Source organism: Strix aluco, chromosome 15 (genome assembly GCF_031877795.1).
Source record: "Strix aluco isolate bStrAlu1 chromosome 15, bStrAlu1.hap1, whole genome shotgun sequence".
NCBI lineage: Eukaryota > Metazoa > Chordata > Aves > Strigiformes > Strigidae > Strix > Strix aluco.
In genome coordinates, this window is record NC_133945.1 from 16,933,052 (window position 1) to 16,954,682 (window position 21,631).

General features: G+C 40.4%; 2 protein-coding genes and 1 long non-coding RNA gene across 5 annotated transcripts in view; 1 reads left to right on the plus strand and 2 right to left on the minus strand.

Annotated features, from left to right (window-relative positions):
- Positions 1–10,936, minus strand: part of CIITA (class II major histocompatibility complex transactivator) — a 49,651-nt gene extending 38,715 nt beyond the window's left edge. Inside the window, exons 1-3 of one of the 2 annotated variants that reach the window (XM_074841261.1) lie at positions 10,370–10,936; positions 9,926–10,086; positions 6,725–8,870 (exon numbers count right to left, since the gene is read on the minus strand). The gene's annotated coding sequence lies outside the window, so the exon portion shown is untranslated. The other variant, XM_074841262.1, reaches the window with a different exon arrangement.
- Positions 9,301–21,488, plus strand: TVP23A (trans-golgi network vesicle protein 23 homolog A). Of its 2 annotated transcripts, none has more exons than XM_074841268.1 (7): positions 9,301–9,621; positions 9,705–9,784; positions 14,372–14,516; positions 15,455–15,544; positions 18,494–18,619; positions 20,274–20,403; positions 20,820–21,488. In XM_074841268.1, the coding sequence occupies exons 1-7, from the start codon at positions 9,613–9,615 to the stop codon at positions 20,879–20,881; spliced, it is 642 nt and encodes a 213-aa protein (XP_074697369.1). In that variant the 5' UTR covers positions 9,301–9,612; the 3' UTR covers positions 20,882–21,488. The 2 variants fall into 2 exon arrangements, with proteins under 2 accessions (XP_074697369.1, XP_074697370.1); XM_074841269.1 differs by having other exon boundaries at positions 9,302–9,621; positions 14,372–14,408.
- LOC141930442 (uncharacterized) lies at positions 17,027–20,860 on the minus strand. The gene is made up of 3 exons (XR_012625298.1): positions 20,778–20,860; positions 19,551–19,662; positions 17,027–17,606 (listed from the first exon to the last, which is right to left on the minus strand). It is a non-coding gene; the product is annotated as an uncharacterized LOC141930442 (long non-coding RNA).
- Positions 21,489–21,631: the final 143 nt, after the last annotated feature.

Here is a 21,631-nt window from a genome sequence, read left to right on the forward strand (position 1 = left end):
CTTGAATGGGTGCCACAGATTAAAACAAACAAAAAAAAGTATTGTCCCCGTTATTTGGCCAGGGAGGTTTTCAGAAACTTTTCTCAGCATCATCAGTCACATTCAAGGCCCCTCTGGGCAGCAGTTCTCCTGACTAAGATGTCTCCTTCTTGACGGGAGAGCCACATGAGAAGCTGTGTATTAAAAGAAGAAACTCAGTTTAAACTGTCATCCTCAGCCAGTCTCTGCAACTCATTGACCTGCTGCACCTTAGCTCTGCAAAAGCCAGATACAGAAAGCCTTGGTCAGTGCTCCAGGGCATACGTGTGTTTGACTGTGAGGGGATATAATAATATGGGAATGGTAGATTTCTTTTTGTGGGCAAAGAACTCCCCTCCATAAAATAGTTCCCTCCAGAAGCAGACAAGCAAGTGAGCAAACACCTTGTGATACATACTCATGATTGCCACCTTAAGCATGAGAAAAGCGGATCTTCTGCAAGTGTTTCACACCTTAGGCAATTCCCACCTGCAAATGTGCCCAGGCAAAGTTTTCTGAGAATAGGAGATTATAGGCTTTTCAACCCAAATACAATTTTTTTGTATTCTGTTATGTCTAGATTTGAGAAATATCAAAAGTTGGATTGCCTTTGCATGGGTGTTAAGATGCAAAGATTTCAAGTTGATTCCCATTTTACTCTTCCCACGTTTTAAGGATTCCTGAGGAGTTTTCCAAAAAGTTCTGCAAGATCATCATCTGTGAGGAAGCATGGTTTCTATACAGCTGTCCCTGGCTTTTCCTGGGCTATAGACAAACATACCAAGCAATAATGTGCTAGAAGCACTCTGCCTTTGACCTCAAAACTGATTATCTTGTAGCTAAGGCCAAAATAAGGGAAAGGCAACTACACTGGTTGAAGCTTTGAAAATTTAATTTAAGTTCTAGTGCTCCTGCAGTCCTAATTTGCAATTTTGCTAAAATAATCCAATGTAATTTCTATTTCTGCTTTTGTTTTTCACTTGCATAAATAAAAAACCCCACCTTAATATCTTGACACTAGATAAAATCTACTAAAGCTCATGACATACCCAGATGCCAAGTACTGAAGGATACAACCTGGCCTACATTGGTACATTTTCAGCTGCTTCACTGTCCCCAGGAAAAATAGTGAAATTAACTGCAAAGATTTTACTAAGACTATTTGGAATTCAAAATTAGCTGTAGACTTTGGGCAGCATCATATTTACTTAGAAGTGATACTTCCCCTCAATGCAGAGAAATCAAAAGTACAAGTTCTCCTTTTCAACTAACTTTCCTCTTTAAAATGTATCGTAGCACAAACAATGTGTGTGAAAAAGAGAACTAAGTCAGGCTACACATTTTTACTATTTGTTGCTTCTTATATTGCTATTGTTTAGCACTTTCTATAGCTAAGACATGTCTTTTCTTTGGACTTTGAGAGGAAGACTACCTTGACAATCCTTAAAAAGAGATACAACTGCTGTGAAACATCATGCTTATCTACATAAGCTGTGTGTCAGTTAAAGAGAATCCTTAGAACAGGAAGGGAAGTTGTGCAGTTAAATACGTACATTCATCTGTGAAGCAAAATAGTGAAATGCTAATGCCTACATATTATACTGGCTTGAGTCATTACAACTGGAAAGTAGGGAAATTTGTTAAATAGACTTCCAGTCTATGAAAAATTGCTCAATCAGCAGTACATCAAAGCTATTCAGCCTGGACAGAAGGAATCTCAAACGAAAATTCTGGTATTGGATCAAATTCCAATTTGGCCAGAGAGGCCAAAGACACTAGCTGACTGGAAAACCAGAGCTCAAAGAGAGTCAACAGCTTAGATAACATGAAAGAAATTTTCAAGGAAGTACAGTTCATTCATAATACAGTATCTACTGAAATCAATAGGGACTTTGCAGCAATGTCCCTGAGCATTAGAGAATGCTGCCCTCGGGGAATAACTAATTACCAGCCTATCCCCTAACTTTGCTACATTTTGCAAAGCTGGACTGCAGGAACTTACTTTGAGTAAATCTTAGAATGGAGACTTTGGTTACCACAGGATTTCCTAAGTAATTCTGCCAAGGTTTACAGCACTTAATGTAAAATCTTTGATGTCTATTATGAAAATGACTTCCTGTAGGAAAGTAAAGGTGTGATATTATGGAAGGTGGTTTGAATTTGAACATAAGAGGCCTGTCTTCTAGATTGCCGAGTTGTTTTTTCCCCCCCAGAGCTTGTTTTTAAAACTGTCTGATCAAATCTTATCCCTGCTTTCTCACCTCAGAAACTAGCTGTTCTTCTCCTGATGCGTAAAATTCCTTCAGCATCCTTCCACACCTACACTTCTTGTATCACCTACCCTGTTGCTTCCCAAACACTGTGATGATCCTCAGTAGTGCAGCATGAACACTGCAGGTGAGACACAGCATAGAGCCCAAGGTAATGCACTTCAATTCATACCAGCAGCTTCCCCAGAGCATAATTTTCTCAAGTGAGGATAAGAACTCAAAAGGTTGGCAATTTCCAATCTGGTAGGTGCAAAGAAAGATTAGGGCCTCAAATATTTGTGGTCATTCAGAATCTCACAGAACTTTGGACAAGCATTATCAGGAGGTTGATGGAGCAAGGCAGGCTGAACAAAAGACCTGTTGTGATGGCTGCTTTGCAAAATCCTGATAGACTAACTTCAAAAGGCATTCCTCAGAAATGACCTTGGTTTCTACTTATATTCTACTTTTATTTTATACTCCAAATTTGTTTCCAGTCCACCATAAACATTCAATGGAATTCTTCTGTTTCTCTAAAATATTAGACGTTAAAACCTCATAGCCCTCGCATTTTAGCTTAGTGATATAAATAATAGTAACAACATAACAACATCAATTTGCCAGCCTAGCTTGAGTGGTCCAGATTCATTGCTGTGCCAAGAGGACACAGCTACCACAAAGCTCTCCGTGGAGAATTAGGCAGGTATATGAAGACAAAGACATGAAGCTGTTTTCAGTAGCAAGCCCACTTTGAACTATCAATTCCACCACTTTCTTCCTCACCTGAATACCAGTGATTCATTACTTTCACTGGGACTAGAATGATTGTGCTATGGTACATGCTGGAACTTCCCAGTGGAAAAAAAATGCCTGAAACAACTAAAAATTTAAAAAAATATTGCTGTTTTAGAAATATTTTGCTGAAGTACTGCTGATTTATAAGCATGCTGTTCTCTTATTACAGTAGTTTTATTAGAACGAGGTATTTCATCAGGAAGCCAAGATGGAGTGTGAAGTGTTTTCACTAGCAGTTGGCTGCAGCTGCATGCTCTGCAAGCACACCACGAGCACCAGGACCTGCAGCAACATCTGGCTGCTGCCTGGCCTACAGACAGAGGAAAAGACACTGAGAAAAGCTCTTATTCCTTCCCTTTGTTTTCAAGAAGTCTGTGAGCATCACAAATGCACAGATCTCTTAGCAGTAGTTTTGGGACAGAAAGTGAACAACAGTATTCATCTTGTTAATGGGAGAACTTGTCATTTATCTATAGCTGAGAGGAATTAAAAAAAAAAAAAAGAAAAAAGAAAAGCAATTAATATCCTTTCTGTCACCACCAACGGACTTCATGTAACTAGACCGGTACACTGGAGCCTGTGACAAAAAACCCCTGTGTATACTGGTACATTGGAGCATGTGACAAAAAAACCTGTAATTCCCCTTACACTGAAATAAAATAAAGCAAGAATGGGAAACAGAACACAAATGCAAACCCAAACCAACAAGGAAAAGGACGTGTGCAAAACCACAGCCTGTGTCAAGTTTCAGAATGATGGAAGCAAGAAAATTGGGCAAAAATACTACACTGACAGTTGAAGAAACCATGTATTTTAGGGGCTTCCCTAGAACATTTCTGATTTTTGTCAACTAAAACACACACCAGACACAAAAGACACTAAAATCCACATCAGACGCAGTAACTCTACCTTTAGTCACTTGAATGAACCAGCACTTACCATGACTTTCATTCCAGTAGCTGTGCTGTTATCCTTGTAACTGCAAACAGTGAATGTGGTATCATAGACACCCCCTTCTTTTTCAGGAGCTTCAGGTCTGTGTTTCAGCAGTCCTGCAGTATGGTCTCTGGGCTGCTCAGCCACAGGTAAGGGGAACTCTCAAACCCTTCTGCTGAAGCTGCTGTACTCTGCGTGAAGGATGAAAGCTAGACGGTGCATTCTCTCAGAAACAAACAGGCTTGGGTCCTTGCCCTTCTTCCAAGGTTTATTTCAGTATTTTTAATTGGTGATTTTAAAGATGTGTGGATCATGAATTCAGGCCCATTCACAGAAGAAACAAATGCTTCACCCTCCGGTTGGGGAGCCAGGCAGAACAGCTTTCACAAGGACAGCTGTGGAGACCTCCAGTATACGCCAGAGCTTCCCCTCCTCTTCTAAGCTGGGAGGATGAGGCTTGTCACCTTTCAGGCAGCAGAGGGAATTGTGGTCTCTTCCTGAGCCATTGTAAAAGGGGCTCATAGGCCACAGATATGAACCTTGCTTTCAGTTTTGCCAAAAGAGGTTGGGCCCCTACCTTGAGGGGAGATTCAGAGCTGTGTACTGCATATAGAATGAGTTATCTCCAGGAGCACCTGGCACATCTTGAGAAGAACACACGGTCAACGTGCCAGACCCCATTCCAGGGCACTTAATGTTCCTGTGGCTTTTACGGGGGATCCAGCTACCTAAAGACCAATCCTCAGCACCTCTACCTCTTTGTATGATTCAGGCCTACAGAAACAGTATGGATTTTGTCAATTTTATTTCCTGAGACACCCCTTCAAGTTCTCTGTGATGGAGTACAAGGAATTTTAGGGAGCTGAAGCTATTCAGTGAACTAAAAAAAATGTATTCACAGATTAAGGGAAGATACTATTAAACAATAATGCTGTAGAAGCAGGGACCACAGTCTGCTTCACAAAAATCTGCAGATCAAAGGAACTAAGAACTGTAGGTACAGGTTTCTCACTTCATTGCATCACCAGATTAGGAACTCCTTTTTTGTTTTGTCTGTATTCTGCTTTTTTTCCAGAGAAAGTTACTGCCCTTACCACCCCCCTGACACCAATTTAGAATAAATTAGAACAACAAATGCAAGCAAATATATCAAAAGCTGCTTAACCACAGCCTCCACAACAAAAGATGATATGGACATTGCCAGTGAAAGCAGTGGTGGAAGAATTGTCCCACAAGAACCTCAGGAATCTGAACAAGATTATGTAGATATTACTAGCAGCAAGAAAATTTTTTTTTTTTTAAAAAAAAAGCTAATGAATAAGCAGCTTACAGATTTTATCAGCAACTTCAACTTTTCTTTTTGCAGAGAAAACAGTAGGAGCAACAGTACTAAATTTTTCATATTAACCTCCTGTTGTACTGTTTCTCAACTGTTTGATAACCTTTAGGGTCTTTTATTTAATAGGTTTAGATTCCTTTTATATTAATTTTTTCTCAGCAAGCCTATAGAGGACTGGCATAAGTCAGTAAAGGCACTGGATACTTGTGCATGTACAGACCTTTTAAATTGATGTAGTAAAGGAGGGAAGGGACCCCAAGCACCTCTTCTGGTGAAATTAGAAGACTGTCACTCTGGGAAACGGATTCTATCCCTGCTTACCACAGTGGATCTATGAAGCCACTTAAACCAAACTTTTGACAGGTGTCCAGACAGCTCAAGTTCCTTATTTTTGGAGTTCCCAAATTGCAAAATAAGAGATGATTTGGAGAAGTAACAAGTACCAAGAACTGCAGCTGAGAATGACTGAAGCTGTGAACATATCAAGGTATACACAAAGCCAAACACACTAACAAGTCTGCATCCAAACGCTGGGAAGCAATGCACCTCAAGCTGCAAGAGAGATGATGACTTTGTCTTGGCTGTTTCTAAGTGACCACTGCAAGTCTCAACATGAGAAAACTCATTAATAAAGCATTTTGTCTCCCAGGTAACCACACTAGAGATTCCTACAGCATGAGTTAAATAAGGCCTAAAGCCATGCAGTGAATACAGGACATAAAATAATCAATTTAATAAAAATAAGTAATGTTTTCTTGATTTTTTCCTAACTGAAAGGAATACAGACACCACTGCACTTTTTTAGAATCAAAACCAGTTACTGTGCAATAATGGGTATTTATACTCCTCTCTTGAGACACACACACAAAAAATTTTTCATCTCTTTAGACATAACTGAATGAAGGACCAATACCACTTTTTTTTTTTTTTTTCCACCTCCATTTATACTTAGGGTCCAAACCTCTTCAGCTTTGACGTATCTTTCAATTATCCATTTCTTACTGATGACAGGACTTGATCTCTCCTGAGAATATATTGCTACTTATCACCCAGCTAAAAGACACCGTTCTGATCTGTCAGGTAAATGGTGTGGCTTCTTCCCTGTTAATACAGAGCTACCGAGTACAACAATTCAGGTACGTACAGCCAAGAAATTCCACGGAAACTGGTTCTGGGCAAAAGCAGGAAATAGTCTTTTAGAAATTAATTAGAAGGTGACACTATTAGAAAGTTATCTATGTAATACCTTCTGTAATTTGGCCTATCTCCTCAAAACTTAAACATTTTATCGAACCTCCAACAAACCCTGTAAAGTGTATCTTATGTGATAAGAGTTATTTTTGGATTAACAGTATTTTCCAATATTCAGAGGAACAGGATACTTAACTGTAAACACCACTGAGATCCTTAAACCACAGCAAGAACTGCCAAGATACTCAAAATATCCTTGTGCAGTTTACAGGGCAGGTTTCTGATACCATGCCAGTGCAAGATTCTGGGCAATGCTCCAAAGAAAAAGAGAAATCAGCTGACTTCATGTTAATCATGTGAATAAAACACCATATTCATCTTGGAGGAGGTTCTCTTTATTGCTGAAACAGAGAGCCAGAGAGATTTCTCCGTTATTCATATCAAGCCTTTGGCATGAATAGTGCTGTACAATAGAAAGGTTATTATTTGTTCTGGGGAGAGGATAGTCTGTAAGGTATTGGCAAGTGCACAGCAGCAAATGATACAGTTTTGAACTGTTTTATGCTATATGTTTCAGTCAGAAGTTAAATGAAATCTCAATATATTTCATAAATGGTCAAGTTTTTCCTGTGTACAAACCTGAAAACCAAACCACAATGCATAAATTCAGTGTAACTATCTTTAAATTTTGTGCTGTTGAAGCAGTATTTGAGGATTTACATCACATTTAGGGTGTTGCTAATCTTTCCAATGTTCAAATAATTTGTAGTTTAATCAGAACACTGAAAAAAAAATGTTGAAAATAGAACAGTTTGTTCTGCAAAATCCTAGAAAACACTGAAAACTTCTAATGAGGTTTTGCTTGGATGTATTTACTTTAAAACAAGAAAGATGCGTTTCTAATAATCCCAAAATAAAGAAATTCTTAGTTCGACCAATGATTCCTCTAGTGACCAAGGATTCTTTGTAGCTCTTAACTTGCTCTAAAAGAAAATGATAACCCATACAATACCTTAAATAATCACACAACATAATTTGACATAGTTTTTTAGAGAATGTTACTAAAACCACTTGCATGGTGTAGGGATAGTCTTCTGTGGGATTACCTAACAGAGTTTATTAGGAAAACAGATAATCCTTATAGTAAATCAGTAGAGACAAGCCCTAGAAGGAGGGAATATTAAAGAAACATTTATCTGTTTTAAAATTAAAAAACAAAACACAGGTTCTGTTTCTTTTTGAGTTATATTATTTCACCTGTAATGAAATCAGGTAGCAACACCAGCGTAGTAAATCAGATACCTAACGTTGTGACAGTATAATTGTCACCTCTCCCATAAAAGCAAGTACTGTTTTATCTGATAAGGCACCAGAAACTAACTGTGTCCTTAGAACAAAAATGCGATGGCTCAGACAATACAGCAACATTACAGAATTACTAAATTCAAACCGTCAGACTTGCTGGCAGAACTGTGCTGAGAGGTGAAAGAGCTGAAACAGTAGCTGAAATGAATAATCTGCAGTCGGGAAGATGCGAGACCTCCCTCCACTGCTTAATGTTTCTATCAGTGAACTTCTGGGAGCTGCTTCTGAGTCAGAAACCGGTTCTATCTGAGTTATTGTTAATACACTGCTCGTAAGCAGAAGTGCATGTTGATACAGTAAATGAAGTAGAGGTCAGCTTCAGGTATGCACGTAATTATTAAATAAGTTGTGTCTCATGATAGCTCTCAGTTTCTATGTTCTTTGGGAGTGAAAGCCTACTTAAATATTTGAATATTGTAGGCTATCATGAGCCATCCCATGAAATTACAGACTGCCTATTCAGTTTTTCAGTGCAAGTCTGCTGTAGTTACTGACATGCTATATTGTTTTAACACTACCAAGGCCAAAATATGACTGCCACAATATTAACATTATTAATCATAAAATACACATTTCCCCACCTACAATTACAAATCCTACTAAGAACAGCCCTACCAGTTTTTCTGATGCATTAGGTATTGTCTTGCTCTAATAACAGGTCTTGCACAAAGCTACTTTCCAATTAATGTTTTTGAAATGTTCACCTTAGTAACTTGTGTACTTACTCAGATACCTTCTGGTTTAGATAGATGTTTTAGAAAAGACTAGGAAGTTATTATTTTGCAGGCTAATTTAATGCTAGTAGCTAGTCAGATCTACAGATGACTGTGATTTATCAGATCTTCCTTGACCCTCCAACTTTATGCTTAGCTGACTGGACTATCTCTCCCCATTATTGTGAAACCCTTACCCATATCCTGAAGCTCAGTTGTCTCATTTCACTTTCCCACTTCCTTTAACTCTGCTGCATAATCCATCTGCAATTTAAATATAAGCAGGAGAAATCTTCAGTTAAAGGGCTGAGTTACCTATGTTACACTAGCCGCACGCCCGCAGTGTTGCGGTCACAGGAGTGTCCCCAAAGCTGTATCGCAAGAGGGGGAGACGGCCCACGCGAGGCAGGGGGCAGCGCTCGGGCCTTGGCCCAGCACTGACAGCGCAGACGCTGGTATCAGCTGAAGCCCTCAAAGGAGACGTTCGGGCGTGCATCACCTTCGCAGTTGTGCCTTTCTCCCCACTACTTTTTCCTTTTGGGGTTTGTCTTCCCCACTAAGAGCCCGCTGCCCTGGCCAGGCGGGTGTGTCTGGGAGCAGCGCCCAGCGGAGCGAGGGGGTCTGGCTGCCCCGGGGGCTCCGGCCCCTCAGGCCCGCGGCTCGGCCCGCTGACGGAGCCTGAGCGGGACGGGGAGCGGGGGGCAGCTAAGGGCAACCCCAGCGACTCGGGCGCGAGGGAGGGGGCAGCTGCCCCCGCCGGGCCCGGCACTGCCACCAGTTCGACCGGGGACGTGCGGCCCCGCGGCGCTGCCGAGCCCCGCGCACGGCCCGGCGTGTCCCGCGCCTCGGCCCCCCGGCTAGGGGCTGGCAGGGCCGGCCCCGGCGCGGGCTCGCCCCCGGGCGGGTGGCAGCCCGGACCCTTTTCCCTGAAACACCTCCCGGGCCCTGGCGACCGCCGCGCCTTGGCAACCGGGCTGGGGGCCGGGCCGGCCGGCCGAGGCGGAGGATGAAGCAGGTAGAGGCGCCGGCGGGCGGTGCGGGGCGGGGGGTGGCGGGCGGCTCCCCGGTCCCTCCCCGCTGACGGGCTCCTCGCCGCAGGCGCTGGTGGACGACACCGAGGATGTGTCCCTCGACTTCGGGAGCGAGGAGGAGCTGGCGCTGCGGAAAGCAAAGATCAGGTAACGGCGCGGGCCCGGCCCCGGCGCGGCGGCCTCAGCGGCGCGGCGCCCGCCTGAGGTAACCGGGCCCGGGCAGCCCCTGCTGCTCCAGCTGGGCTGACGCACCGACATGCAAGAAACTCCATTTAAACACTGAATTACCGTTTTTTGCAGGGGGTGGTGGTGTGTCAAGCGCTGGAACAGGCTGCCCGGGGAGGCTGTGGAGCCCCCGCCGGGGAGATGCCCGGTGCCGAGCAGCCCAGGCTGGAGCAGCGAGGCCCGCGGCCCTGCCAGCCCGCCCGCTCGGTGGGCCCAGCCTCGTCCTGCCGGTGGAAACGGAAATTTTACATACCCAAAGCCCGCATATCGCACACCACCCTCACCCCCCAAAAAACCCCAACCAAACAGTATTTTCGTCAGAGCTGGGGAAATGAAGAGAGCTCCCACCTTTAGCAAAACAAGTTGTGCAGCCAGGTGCTCTGGCGTTGCACTGCACACCCAGCTGAAGGGAAACAGCAAGTTATTTGCAATAAAATTGTCATGTTTTCCTACCATGGGATGCGATGTTACGTGGAATACAGTATATCTTATTCTTGTAGCTGTTACCTAAGGAAACCCAACCCATTGGTCCGTCTTATCTGTCAGGTTAAGCAGTCTGCTGTTACCAGCGGTGTCACTCTGCAGCTCTGTCCACACCCAGGTCCCAAGTGACAGAGCTGTTGTGCCATCAGTGGCTTTTGAAGAAACTAATCAAAAACTGTCAAGGGAAGAGTTTTATGTCAAAAGGAATTATACATATGTATGCACTCATCAATACCACATATAATCAGCTTTGATTTACATTGCTTTCTTTCCTTCCACCTTACCCCAGTTTATTCTGATCCATTACAATGTTAATATTGTAGGCATAAAAAAAGAAAAATAACATTTGTGTCAGACTTAACACCTCTTATCCAAGATACATAAACAAGCAATCACGTAGCTTTACAATACAATTACTGTTTTACAAGTGTCTGGTGAAGCATTTCTGCCCTTCCGGTGCGTTAGACTTTGTAACTACATGATGAATCAGCCATGACACAAGATTAACATTCCCAGAGTTGCTTTGTTTCTGTGCTTTAGCAGCACACATTTTAAATGAAGGTTTATATTTTGGTGCAGTCTGGGAAATACAGTTTAGGAGTGTGTCTTGAGCATGTGAGCCATAGATTTGGTCTATGGGACCAGACTAGAATTAGCGTGAAGTGAAACCACCCTGAAATGTTTGTAGGAGGTCCACAGCACCAGTTACTCTAGAGATCTGTTCCTACTGGTTCATACTACCTGACAATATAGACATGCAAAGTATCAGTAAACCATACTATTAATTGATCCACTTTGTGTAAATACTTACTTCATTTGAGAGTGCTCTTTCTTGCCCTCATTGTGACAATACTAAAAGATCATCTCATACCGAAAAATCTTCTGCTATAGAATACAGAAATGAAACTCCTTACATTGTTCACACAGAAGTTTGTTTTTATACTTCTGAAGAATCTTGTGCAGACAAGCCTGGAACACACCCACATGCTGCAAAATTTTGTGTCTTATTAGAGGGCATAACAACGTGTTCCAAGGATTTGTTTTTAACTTTATTCCAATTTCATATATGTTGAACTTGGTTAGAATTTGCATAAACTATGGTAAGTTGTGCTTTTGTGATTCTCCAAGGTATATGCAAGTGCTCCTTAAAAGCAAAAAGTACGTGAATAGTGGTTTAGTTAGTGGCTTTCATAAGAAAATTAGGAAAAAGATAACATACACCATCTTTGCAGTTCATTGCAGTACCAGAACACTTGATCTGGAACAGTTAGGAGTATATGATCGCTTCTTTTTCAAATCAGCCAGGTAACACCTGATGATCAAGCCAGCAAGCCTGTTTGTTAAAAATTTGCCTAGATACATTTGAAGTTCCAGACAGAGGTATAAAAAGCAGCATGTAAAGTGCTGTGGTGGCACTTCGGAGCAGGTACTGGGAGTGATTCTCCTGTGGTTCAGTGGTATAGCTTAGGGTTGACCCAACCTGATTCCTTAACACGGAATGCAACTACATTCCTAACAGCTCATTCCTATCCTAATAGGCATTGTGCTTGCAAACTGAACAGAAGTGATTGTAACAAGATAAATGGTATCATTTAGCCTCAAGGCTCCAGTTCTACACTATATGAACGTTTAGCTGCAACAGGATAACTAAAAGTCCAAGCAAGTGGGTTGCTATGCTTTCAGGAGCAAATGCATGCCAAGCAGAGCCAGTGCAGAGTTTTAGTTACCTCCATCCTTTATTGGATTTGAATGCAAAGAAGAAAAAAAAGAAGAAAAATTATGTTTTAAAACCTCTACTGTCTTTCATTAGTACAAGAAATCATGTTAGTTTATACAATTATTTCTTAATGCCATCATATTTCTGGAAATTAGCTTTTAAGAAAGTTTCTAAAATACAACTGAATTCAGTATAAATGCATTCACTTAAGAAAAGCTGTAAAGTTTTTTTTGTTTCAAAAATGATGCAGATAGATAAAATTGTCTTTAAAGCCTGAAGCTAAACTATCTGGGATTATCTCCACATTTAAAATTCTGTTTGTATATGATAGGAGCTATAAATTTCTTCTCATGGTTGTAAATTCAGAAAACACATTTCTTCTGTTAAGTGAGGATGTGAACAGTTTATTTACTGGATTCTGTTAGTTTCAGGATTTTTTTTTTTTTAAACCTAAATAGGTGGACATTTTCTGAGATTGAGGGAGTTATCCAACTTGCACCAATGAGGTGCAAGTTTTGATATGTCTCCATATTCCTCCCCTACGCCAAGAACCTGCAAGTCTGTGTCTTTGGCTTGGCTAGCCAGACTCTTGTGAGAGGACTGATATTCTGGACTCTCAGTAAAGTGTTTAGTGCTGTAATAAATGTGAACCTCTTGCTTATGTACTTTTTTTTTTTTTTTTATAAACACCCTTCAGAGTTTGATATTGGAACAGATTCAGCATCCAAACAGTAATTCATCATCTGACTTCCAAAATGAAACACCACTACTGCAAAGTTACTTTCACATTTGAAGCGTGATACAGTTATAAAACTTCAGCCCACCCTGCTGGGCTTCAGGGTTGTGATCTATGATTAACTTGTATCCACTTCTGTAATGAACTTTTACATCTTACTGAATGAGATCCAGACTTGAAGTAGCAAGTCACTATCTATTTTTGACAGTTCACAATATTCTCTCCATCCACCCACCTGTCTGGTTACTGCAGAAAAAGCTCCTCTCACTTAAAATGTCACATGTTTAGTTTTAAGTCAGAAGAAGCTTTTGGAAACTTTGAGGTTAACATGGGCATGATCAGGAGTAAATATAAACTACAGCTGTGTGTCATTCTTGCTTCTCCAGTCATGTGTATGTAGTACTACAAGCACAATATTGCCATTATAGAATAGATAATTACTAGAACAGTTAAACAGCTATAGACTAATAATATTACAATAAAGATAAAAATATAATGATTATATTTAAAATCCAACTATAATTTAAGTTTATAATAAACATGATGGTGTATCATATGCATCATTTTATTGTACACAACAATAGAATAACACATTTAATAGTTGAATAGTTAATTATGATCTAGGCTATACTACTGTTAATCGTTTACAGGGGTAGAGGAGCTTAATGAGACAATGGCTGACTTTAAAAAAATCTTATTCAGAAAACAAGTTTTATTCACTCAGCTTCAAGGGAAGAAATTACTTTAGTGCAATAGCCTCTAGTTAATTTTAACTTTAAACTAATTAACACAAACACAACTGTACCAAATAAGTTTTTGTACTTGGCATATTACTCTGAAAATTGTACTGTGCTCATTATAGCATTCTGCAAAGCCCCTGTCTTACTGTACAGCCCAATATTCCATGCCATACAGTTACTTCTTCCACTGAAATTCCCCTTTATTTTGTTACAGACAAAATTTAGTTTGATGAGCAAAGCACAAATATCTAGTGAAATTAATGGACGTTCATTCATAAGAACTGTTATATTCCTAAGTCATACTCCCTCTGTAAAAGGAAGGTGTTTGGTTTCAGATATTACATATGAAGGTTCATTTTGTCTTATACCAAACAGCTATATTTTTTAAATTTATTTTTTTATTTTCAGAGTTCCTGTCCTTATTTTCAAAACAGTTCTGAAAGACATAAGATCTGTCTCAATTCTTTTGTGGCTTGCAATGCTGATTTATTTCATGAAACGATGAGGATTTTAGGGTACAGTGTTGAACAGCACCACTAAATTCTTTCATGCAGTACCAAAGAAACTGGTGGAAGTCTCTAGATTTTGTTCTATCTTTGAGAAGGTTTTGACATGAACAACATGTTCCATCTTTTAGCTTTAGATTGAAGGTTGGCTATTGGAAATACTATTGCTTTGACAATGAAGATATACATCAACATAGGAGATAATAGCAGCTACAAACCAAAATACCCTTATAGACTGGAAATAGCTGCATTGTTAACAAATACTGTAACATTCCTTCTTGTCCTATAACTTCCTAAGCACTCTGTGTTGTTTTTTTTTTTTTCTAGGCACCCACTGGCCACCTTTTTCCACCTGTTTTTCCGAGTGAGTGCTATTATTACCTACTTGTTCTGTGACTGGTTCAGCAACAGCTTTGTTGCCTGTTTTGTCACTATTCTCCTCCTTCTATCCTTTGACTTTTGGTCAGTTAAGGTAAGATGACCCTGAATAGTAATTACCTTTGAAACTATTTTGTGTGCCATTAAATAAAACAAAAAAGGAAACATGTATACTGGCAAAAGTGACAAAAACATTGTGATCTGTTGAATTTATTAAATGTCTAGCCCATTTTAGTTAAGACATTTATATATCTTAGTTACTGTTATTGCTTATCACCATGTTCTCTATGGCTGATGTGAGCTACTAATATGGTGAGAAAATTGCCCTGCCATAGGTAGATTTGTTCGTATGATCTCCTCCTTAAAAAAAAAGAAATAAAGTAATACTGGCTTTCACTGATGGATACCAAAGGATGCCCAGACCCAGCACGCAGGAGCTGCAGAAGGCTCCTGGGAGCCCAGCTATGGCACTGGTGCCCCAGTCATGTGCAGGCAGGGGCATCAGGCCAGCCTAAATCCCCAGGGCTCCGCATGTGGAACAAGGCTTTTGTTTTGTAGAAGCAAAGCACTGATGTATCTCCAGTATGCTGAAAACTTCTAGTATTCACCCAGGCGCAGAAGGAATCAAGCAAATAAATTAAGAAAGTACATGCAGCTTATTTGCTTGTAATCAATTTTCCATTTTTTTTTTCCAGTGTGTTTTTGTTCGGTTCTCCTCTCTTACTGAGAGAATTTGTTTATTGGGGGCTTCTCCTACTAACTGACTTGGAAAAAATACATCCTATACTTTCTTACCTAAATTAATGTTATTGTGCTAACTATCATATCAGAAGAGGAGAACAGGCCTCTAAATTTGTGGTAACTCATCCACCCTTAATGACTGTTGTGCTCAATCTAGCACAGCTTCTAGAACTAATTTTAGTATTTGATAAAATATATGATTTTCAGACATGCTTGCCTTTTTTTTTTTAATGTTAGTCTGACAAGTGAATTATGCTACTGATTAATGCAAATAACTGTTTCTGTCACTAGAATGTGACAGGAAGACTCTTGGTTGGTTTGCGTTGGTGGAACCAGATTGATGAAGATGGAAAAAGCCACTGGGTGTTTGAAGCAAAAAGGGTAAGTATGTTAATAAAAGTAGGCACAGGACAAACAGAATCCATAGGAAAGCTTGTAAAGCTGATACTAAGTCAAATAAAGCAACAAATAGAGTGCCTTTGTAACAGTTACTTTTAATCCAGCTTCTATAGAAGATAATGTAAGTATTCAGTTGCAAACACACTGGATTGTCACATCCTGGAAGCATTCAGGACAAAACTGGTCCTGCAACATTGTCATCATGTGCATCAGCAGAATAAGAATTCCCAGCATGGTACTATCAGTATGAAACAGTTCTGGTAGTTCCATTTTATTTTCTAGTGAGAACACCTTGTAATAAACACATCTTCCCATAGTTAATCCCAACGCAGAATCCTATTCAGGGAAGAACTCTGTTGAAAGCAATGCTGAATAGTTCAAATTCAGTATTTTAAAACGAGTATTTTATTCATGCTCCTGGAATACAGTGGGGAATAAAACCCGTATCACAGAGCACTCTGACACTGCTAGTGCTCCCCCAAACACACTGAGCAAAAGAGCTATAAACCGGCACTTGGCATCACTGCCAGAGGCAAGACTGCAGGCTTTTGTTTTCCCTTGCTGACACCCTCCACAGCCCCGTTCAGGCCAGAGCCTGGCAGAGCAACACTTCAAGCACACACCCCTGGGTGCAGAGCCCAGCGTGAGATGCCCCGAGGGGGCAGGTCTGGGGTGGGTGCCCTCTGCAGCCCTGTGGCCGGTCCTGGCCACACATGAACACAACTGTCAGAGTGGGCCTGCGCACGGTGCGAGGGTAACGGATGTTAATGATCTCCCTGTGAGGCAAGTGGAACCCAAAGAGAGAACATTGGCAAGGCTGCAGGAAAGCAAAGAACCTAGAAGACCTTCAGAGTTTCTGAGTTCTGTCGAGTTGAGACAGTAAGCAAGAGCTAAAGCCTCCCAAAAAATCTGGCAAATGGTAGTTTGATTAATGTGAAAATCATAGTACCACAAGAAGAAACATATAATTAAAGTGGATTGCATTTTTGTCATGGCTTATCCATGAGAAATACTTTGTCACGGCAAGGTTCTGGAACATGATTCTTTTACTTTCCAGAGTCAGGCATTCCCCACCTTTGCCAGTCCTCTGGCAACTTTTTAAGATCTCTTGCTTTACAGGTAAATTTGCTTAGAAATATTCCAAGTCACTCACCAACAATAAAGAGCAAATTCTTGGCGTGCTGCTGACGCGACAGAGGTTTGCCCTTGAAATCCTCTCTTCTGCTGAGGTTTGCTGGAAGAAAAGTAGCTTTTACACTTACATTCTAAACATCACAACTCCCCTCTCCTTTCTTTAGGATGACTGCAGCCTTTTGTAATCTTGCTCATCAAGTTAACTAGTTTTTTTAGGTGCAGAGTTCTCAGGTTATTGACTTGACTTCTCAGTATTGACTTTTTTTTTTCCTCCTGAATAGTGCTAATGCAATGTCACTGTTGGGTAATTTGTCAGTAATTTGGGATACAGGTGATTAAATTCAGAACATCTGTCTTTTTCTGTAACTGTGAAAGCACAGAACATTATTCTCTGGACCTCTGCAACATCACTGGTTTAGAGGGTACATGAAAAAATTAAAGACATCTTGTAATTATTGCATCTTTCAGGGTTTTGTTAGGCAAGATAGAGTAACTTAACTGTATTTACAAGTTGGATGCCATTGTCTGTCTCTGGATGGATGGATGGATGAATGGATGTGTCTTATTTTTACATGGAGAATTCAAGATACTGAAAATGAACTAAAAGGCTTTTCAGTTTTCGGAGTGGGAATGTCCACAGGGCTTTCCTTTCCAGCTGTGAAGCTTGTATTTCAGAAACGAGCACTAGTGGCGGTTGAGTGGTCTGCGGTTTGGAGTGAGATTTTGAATTCTGGTCTCCTAGGAAAGATCAGAACTTTCTGAACTATTCTCTTTTTCTAGTTTCTTTTAAAAGTTAGGAGTTAACAGTGAGCCTTTCAGTGTAGATAGAGACACGTGAGTTGTGCTGACCTGGCGAAATCTATAACCAGGGCTTTTTGCAGGGCTTTTGCTTTGAGGTTTTTTGCTCTCCCTGAAAAACACAAATAGAGTGCCGTGAGAAATGATGCCTCGTTCAGAGATGCCAGCAGTTACTATGGTGTCCAACACCAGTATTACAGAAGAGGCATTTTCAAAGCCACAGTTCTTAATTTCTGGAATATCAGTGGACTTCATAAGCAAAATTGAAGTATTGGTTTACATAATAGAAAACTGAGCTTCACGCAAGATTTAAATTAAGCTAAGATACTGCATATTTTTAGGAAAATGTATGGAAATGGGCACTGTTATGAGGATTCCATTGTCTGAACTGGAACTGATAAATCCTGTGGGGGATCTTTAAAGTTTGCTTGTTAGCACTTGCAACAGCTCATTGCAATTTCCACATTAGATACAATAGCTTTTCCAATACTGGACTGAATTTTCCCCCATACTCTTGATTTGTGAACAGGGCACACGTCACAAACCTACACTACAGACAGTGAAGTACTCACACGCATGTTCTGCTTGTAACAGTGTCTTCTGTTTCACACTTCTCTAAGGCCTTGGTAAAGTTTGAATCTAATGTCAAAGTTAACTTAGTATTTCTGAATTTTAGAAGCCGTTGTCAGTGTAACAGGACTTTGACTTTAAAATACTACTAATCTGTAGTGTTCATGAGAGCTATCATTGATGAAAGGAATATTTCTCATTTAAATGTGAACGGACACCAGAACATTTTGAAATTAAAATGCTGTCATGTACAGTAGGGCAGCAGGCAGAAAACTTGACATTAGCTACTTCTCTTCTTATTCAATTGTCCTTCTAGGCATATAAGAAGTGAAATTTAGGTAAAAAAGTAATTTTGTCCATTCTGCTGATTTTTTTGTCTATTGTGGATTTTGTCTTTGTGACCAGTAGTTTCAATAATTTTCCTTCTAGGTGCCTACAATAGCTGCCTCAACTGAAGCTGAAGCTCGAATCTTTTGGCTTGGTCTCATTATCTGCCCAGTTATTTGGACAGTGTTTTTCTTTAGCACCTTGTTCTCCCTGAAGCTGAAATGGCTGGTGAGTCTGGGGGTACTGAAAGACCTGACAGGTTGTTAGAGGGAAAACCCAGATCTGTTAAGTTTTGCAACAGCCTTTGGAGCCAAATCTTCCACCAATACAAAAATTCCACTAACAGCTGCAAGAAATCACAAGGACTTTTCTGCAGTCAAGCCCTGCCCTCTTAGTAATTTTTAGCCCCACTTCTGCTGATATCAGACGTCAACTCCTTCATCTAACTTGAGAACCTTAAGGGGTTGGCAAAATTATGGACTTCTTTTTAACTGTAGCAACTTACTTTTCTCCAACCTATTTCATTCAAAGGAAACTAATAGGAGAGGACAAAAAATGGATCAGTGATGCTGGTTCTCAGGTTTTCACATCTCCTTGGGACTTGAACGTTACTTGCTCTTAAAAGTAAGGATTTTAGATCTCTGGTATCATTCCCTTTTGAAAGAACCAGTATCATAGTGCTTAAAACCTTGGTAAAATGAGCTCTAAGTATGTATTTTATAGTTATTGTATTTATAAGCCATCTACTTACAAAAAACCCCCCACATTTTTCTAAATACAAGAGGAAATTTACCCCATATATTACATTATGTGAAGACATTTTTGCTTATGAAATCTTTGTTTTCGCCTATAAACATTAAGCACCAAAGAATTAATTTTGTCAAGTTCCGAGCCATACTAAGTAGAATTTCTTAATTCAGTTTGAAAAGATAAAAGCATCTTGGACATGTGCAGATGCATAACCAGTAACAGTCAAGATTACATTTTATTATTAAATGAAACAGGGAATTCAGCTATAGGTATGAATCAATTGCAAATCATTAACTGCTTTCTAGTGCCCAAAAATGGCATTGCTAAACAAGCAGTAGTTAACATTAAACCAGCAATCTTTCTCCATGGCTCCACCTTTATTTTTGAAAACCAGAGATTGTTTGCTTACCAAAGAGCTGGTTGGAGAAGGAACCCTAACTAGTACTGGAGGCAGGTTGCTCGGGTGCTTGTAAAAGGCAAGTTACACAAATGAAAACACAGGAACTTCCAGGAGACTGTTTCTGGGGGTAAGAAAAACATTTTTTGTAAGTTGTTTCATTAGTCGATCAGACAGGTTCTGCTTGCTGCTAAGCCTGTAGTACCACAAAAGGATCCAATTATTTTCACTGCCTGCTAATGCTAGGTATCAATTCATATCTATTGATGCTCTTTGTAAATCCTCTAAGTTACAGAATCTTATTTGTATGTAATAAGGCATTTGTCAGCTAAACAAGCCTGCAGGTTTGCTATGTATCTAGATGAGAAACTTTTAGGTACAAATCAGGCTTAAAAAAAGTGAAATGATTATGGAATTGGTTGAATAGGTCCTTTTTAGAATAAGTGCTTTTAGGAAAGTAATGAAATCTTTTCAAGATACAGAATGACCAAAAAAATATGTATCAGTGTTTTGATAAAAAGAGTGGCATTTTGTACAAAGTAATTATTGTGTGTGTTGGACATAATTGGATCTCTTTGAAGGTCATTTATTAATGGAAGGAATATCCCCCTCTCATAGCACGTATGTCTATCTAAATAGTACGTATACATGTGTACATGCACGTGTGTAGAGATATTCTGCCCATAGTCTATATATAAGTGTCTTTGTCCCCGCTGAATTTCTGTTTATCCACAGGCTCTTGTGATAGCTGGGATCTCCCTTCAGACTGCTAATTTATATGGCTACATCCACTGCAAATTAGGGGGACAAAAAAGCACCAGCAGAGTAACTTCAAGGTTTTTTGTCACAGCAGACGTTCCCAAGAGTAAGTACGGAGTTGTTCTGTGCAGCCCCTGGAGTAGGACATGCCGACCTGCCCACGCCGCTGGGCTCGGCTCTGCCCAGGTCTTCGCTGCCCAGCTCAGTCCTGGCAGGGCCACCTTGCCCCCAGAAGCCTCTCCTGGGGAAGGCGCTCAGAGGGGCCGTGCCCCCTCCCTTGGCTCGTGTTCGGAAGCTGCTAAAGCTTCACAACTGGGCTGCTCCCGAGCCCCACGACAAACAGCCTCCGAGTTCAGGCCTGGGAGGAAAACCTTCCGAGGCATCGCAACGCCTCTGCGTAGGCACAGCTGGGAGAGCCACCTGCAACCCGCCGGCTTCCAGCAGGCTCTTCCCTGCTTTTTAGGAAAGATCCTGACATACCAGGTTGTGCTAACAGCCACGCTTCCTGTGTTCGTTCCACAGGGCAGGCAAGGAGAATTGCCGATGACCGCACTGAAGAACACGGGAAGACAGGCACTAGATAACCAAATAAGGAAGAACGAAAATACTTATTTATGAAAGCTGTTCTCCATACGAAGATACTTGAGCAAAGCTCTTCTAGAGTTATGCCTGCATGAATAAGGATTTTATGTCATTTGTGTTTGAGTCTTTAGATTCTGAAATGTTTAGAGCCTTTACTTAAAAGTTTCATCACAAGGTAGTTAAAACAATGCTTATAGTCTATACAGGGCACACTAAGAAAAAAATCTGTCAACTAACCTGAAACTGTTAGATTATCTTGACCGAGAATTAGAATGTAATCAAAAGACAATGCTCATTGGCTTAATTTTGGAACTACAATAAACAAAAATCAAACTGCCTCTCCCTCTTGTACACAATAGTGATTTCTCAAAGCTTTGATTGCTCAATAAAAAGCAGAATTGCAATCACAAAGGGCCTCTTAAGTTACTAAAGATAACGAAGGTTTATTTTTTAGTGTTCAGCTTTAGGGCTGACTAGAAGAAAGAACAAGAGTCATGTAGCACGTTCACACAGTACTTGTGTGAAGCAACCAGTCACATATAAATAGTTAAAATATGTTATTCTTATTCTGATACATGTAATAAATAAAATACAGTGCTTGTACTATAATTGTCTAGACTCTAGTAGGTGTGGGTTTTTTTTTTAAACTGATGCCAGTTATAAAACAAGGAGACAATACTACACTGAATTTCACTCTAAATATAAATCTTTTCCACTGAGAGACACTGAAATGGTGTTATTGAGAAAGAGAG

Bases quoted from the DNA above. Each gene is read 5' to 3' on its own strand.
- TVP23A (XM_074841268.1), top strand. The intron at 9,785-14,371 runs GTAACGGCGCGG...TTTTTTTTCTAG, and splicing joins CTGCGGAAAGCAAAGATCAG to GCACCCACTGGCCACCTTTT. The intron at 20,404-20,819 runs GTAAGTACGGAG...TTCGTTCCACAG, and splicing joins CACAGCAGACGTTCCCAAGA to GGCAGGCAAGGAGAATTGCC.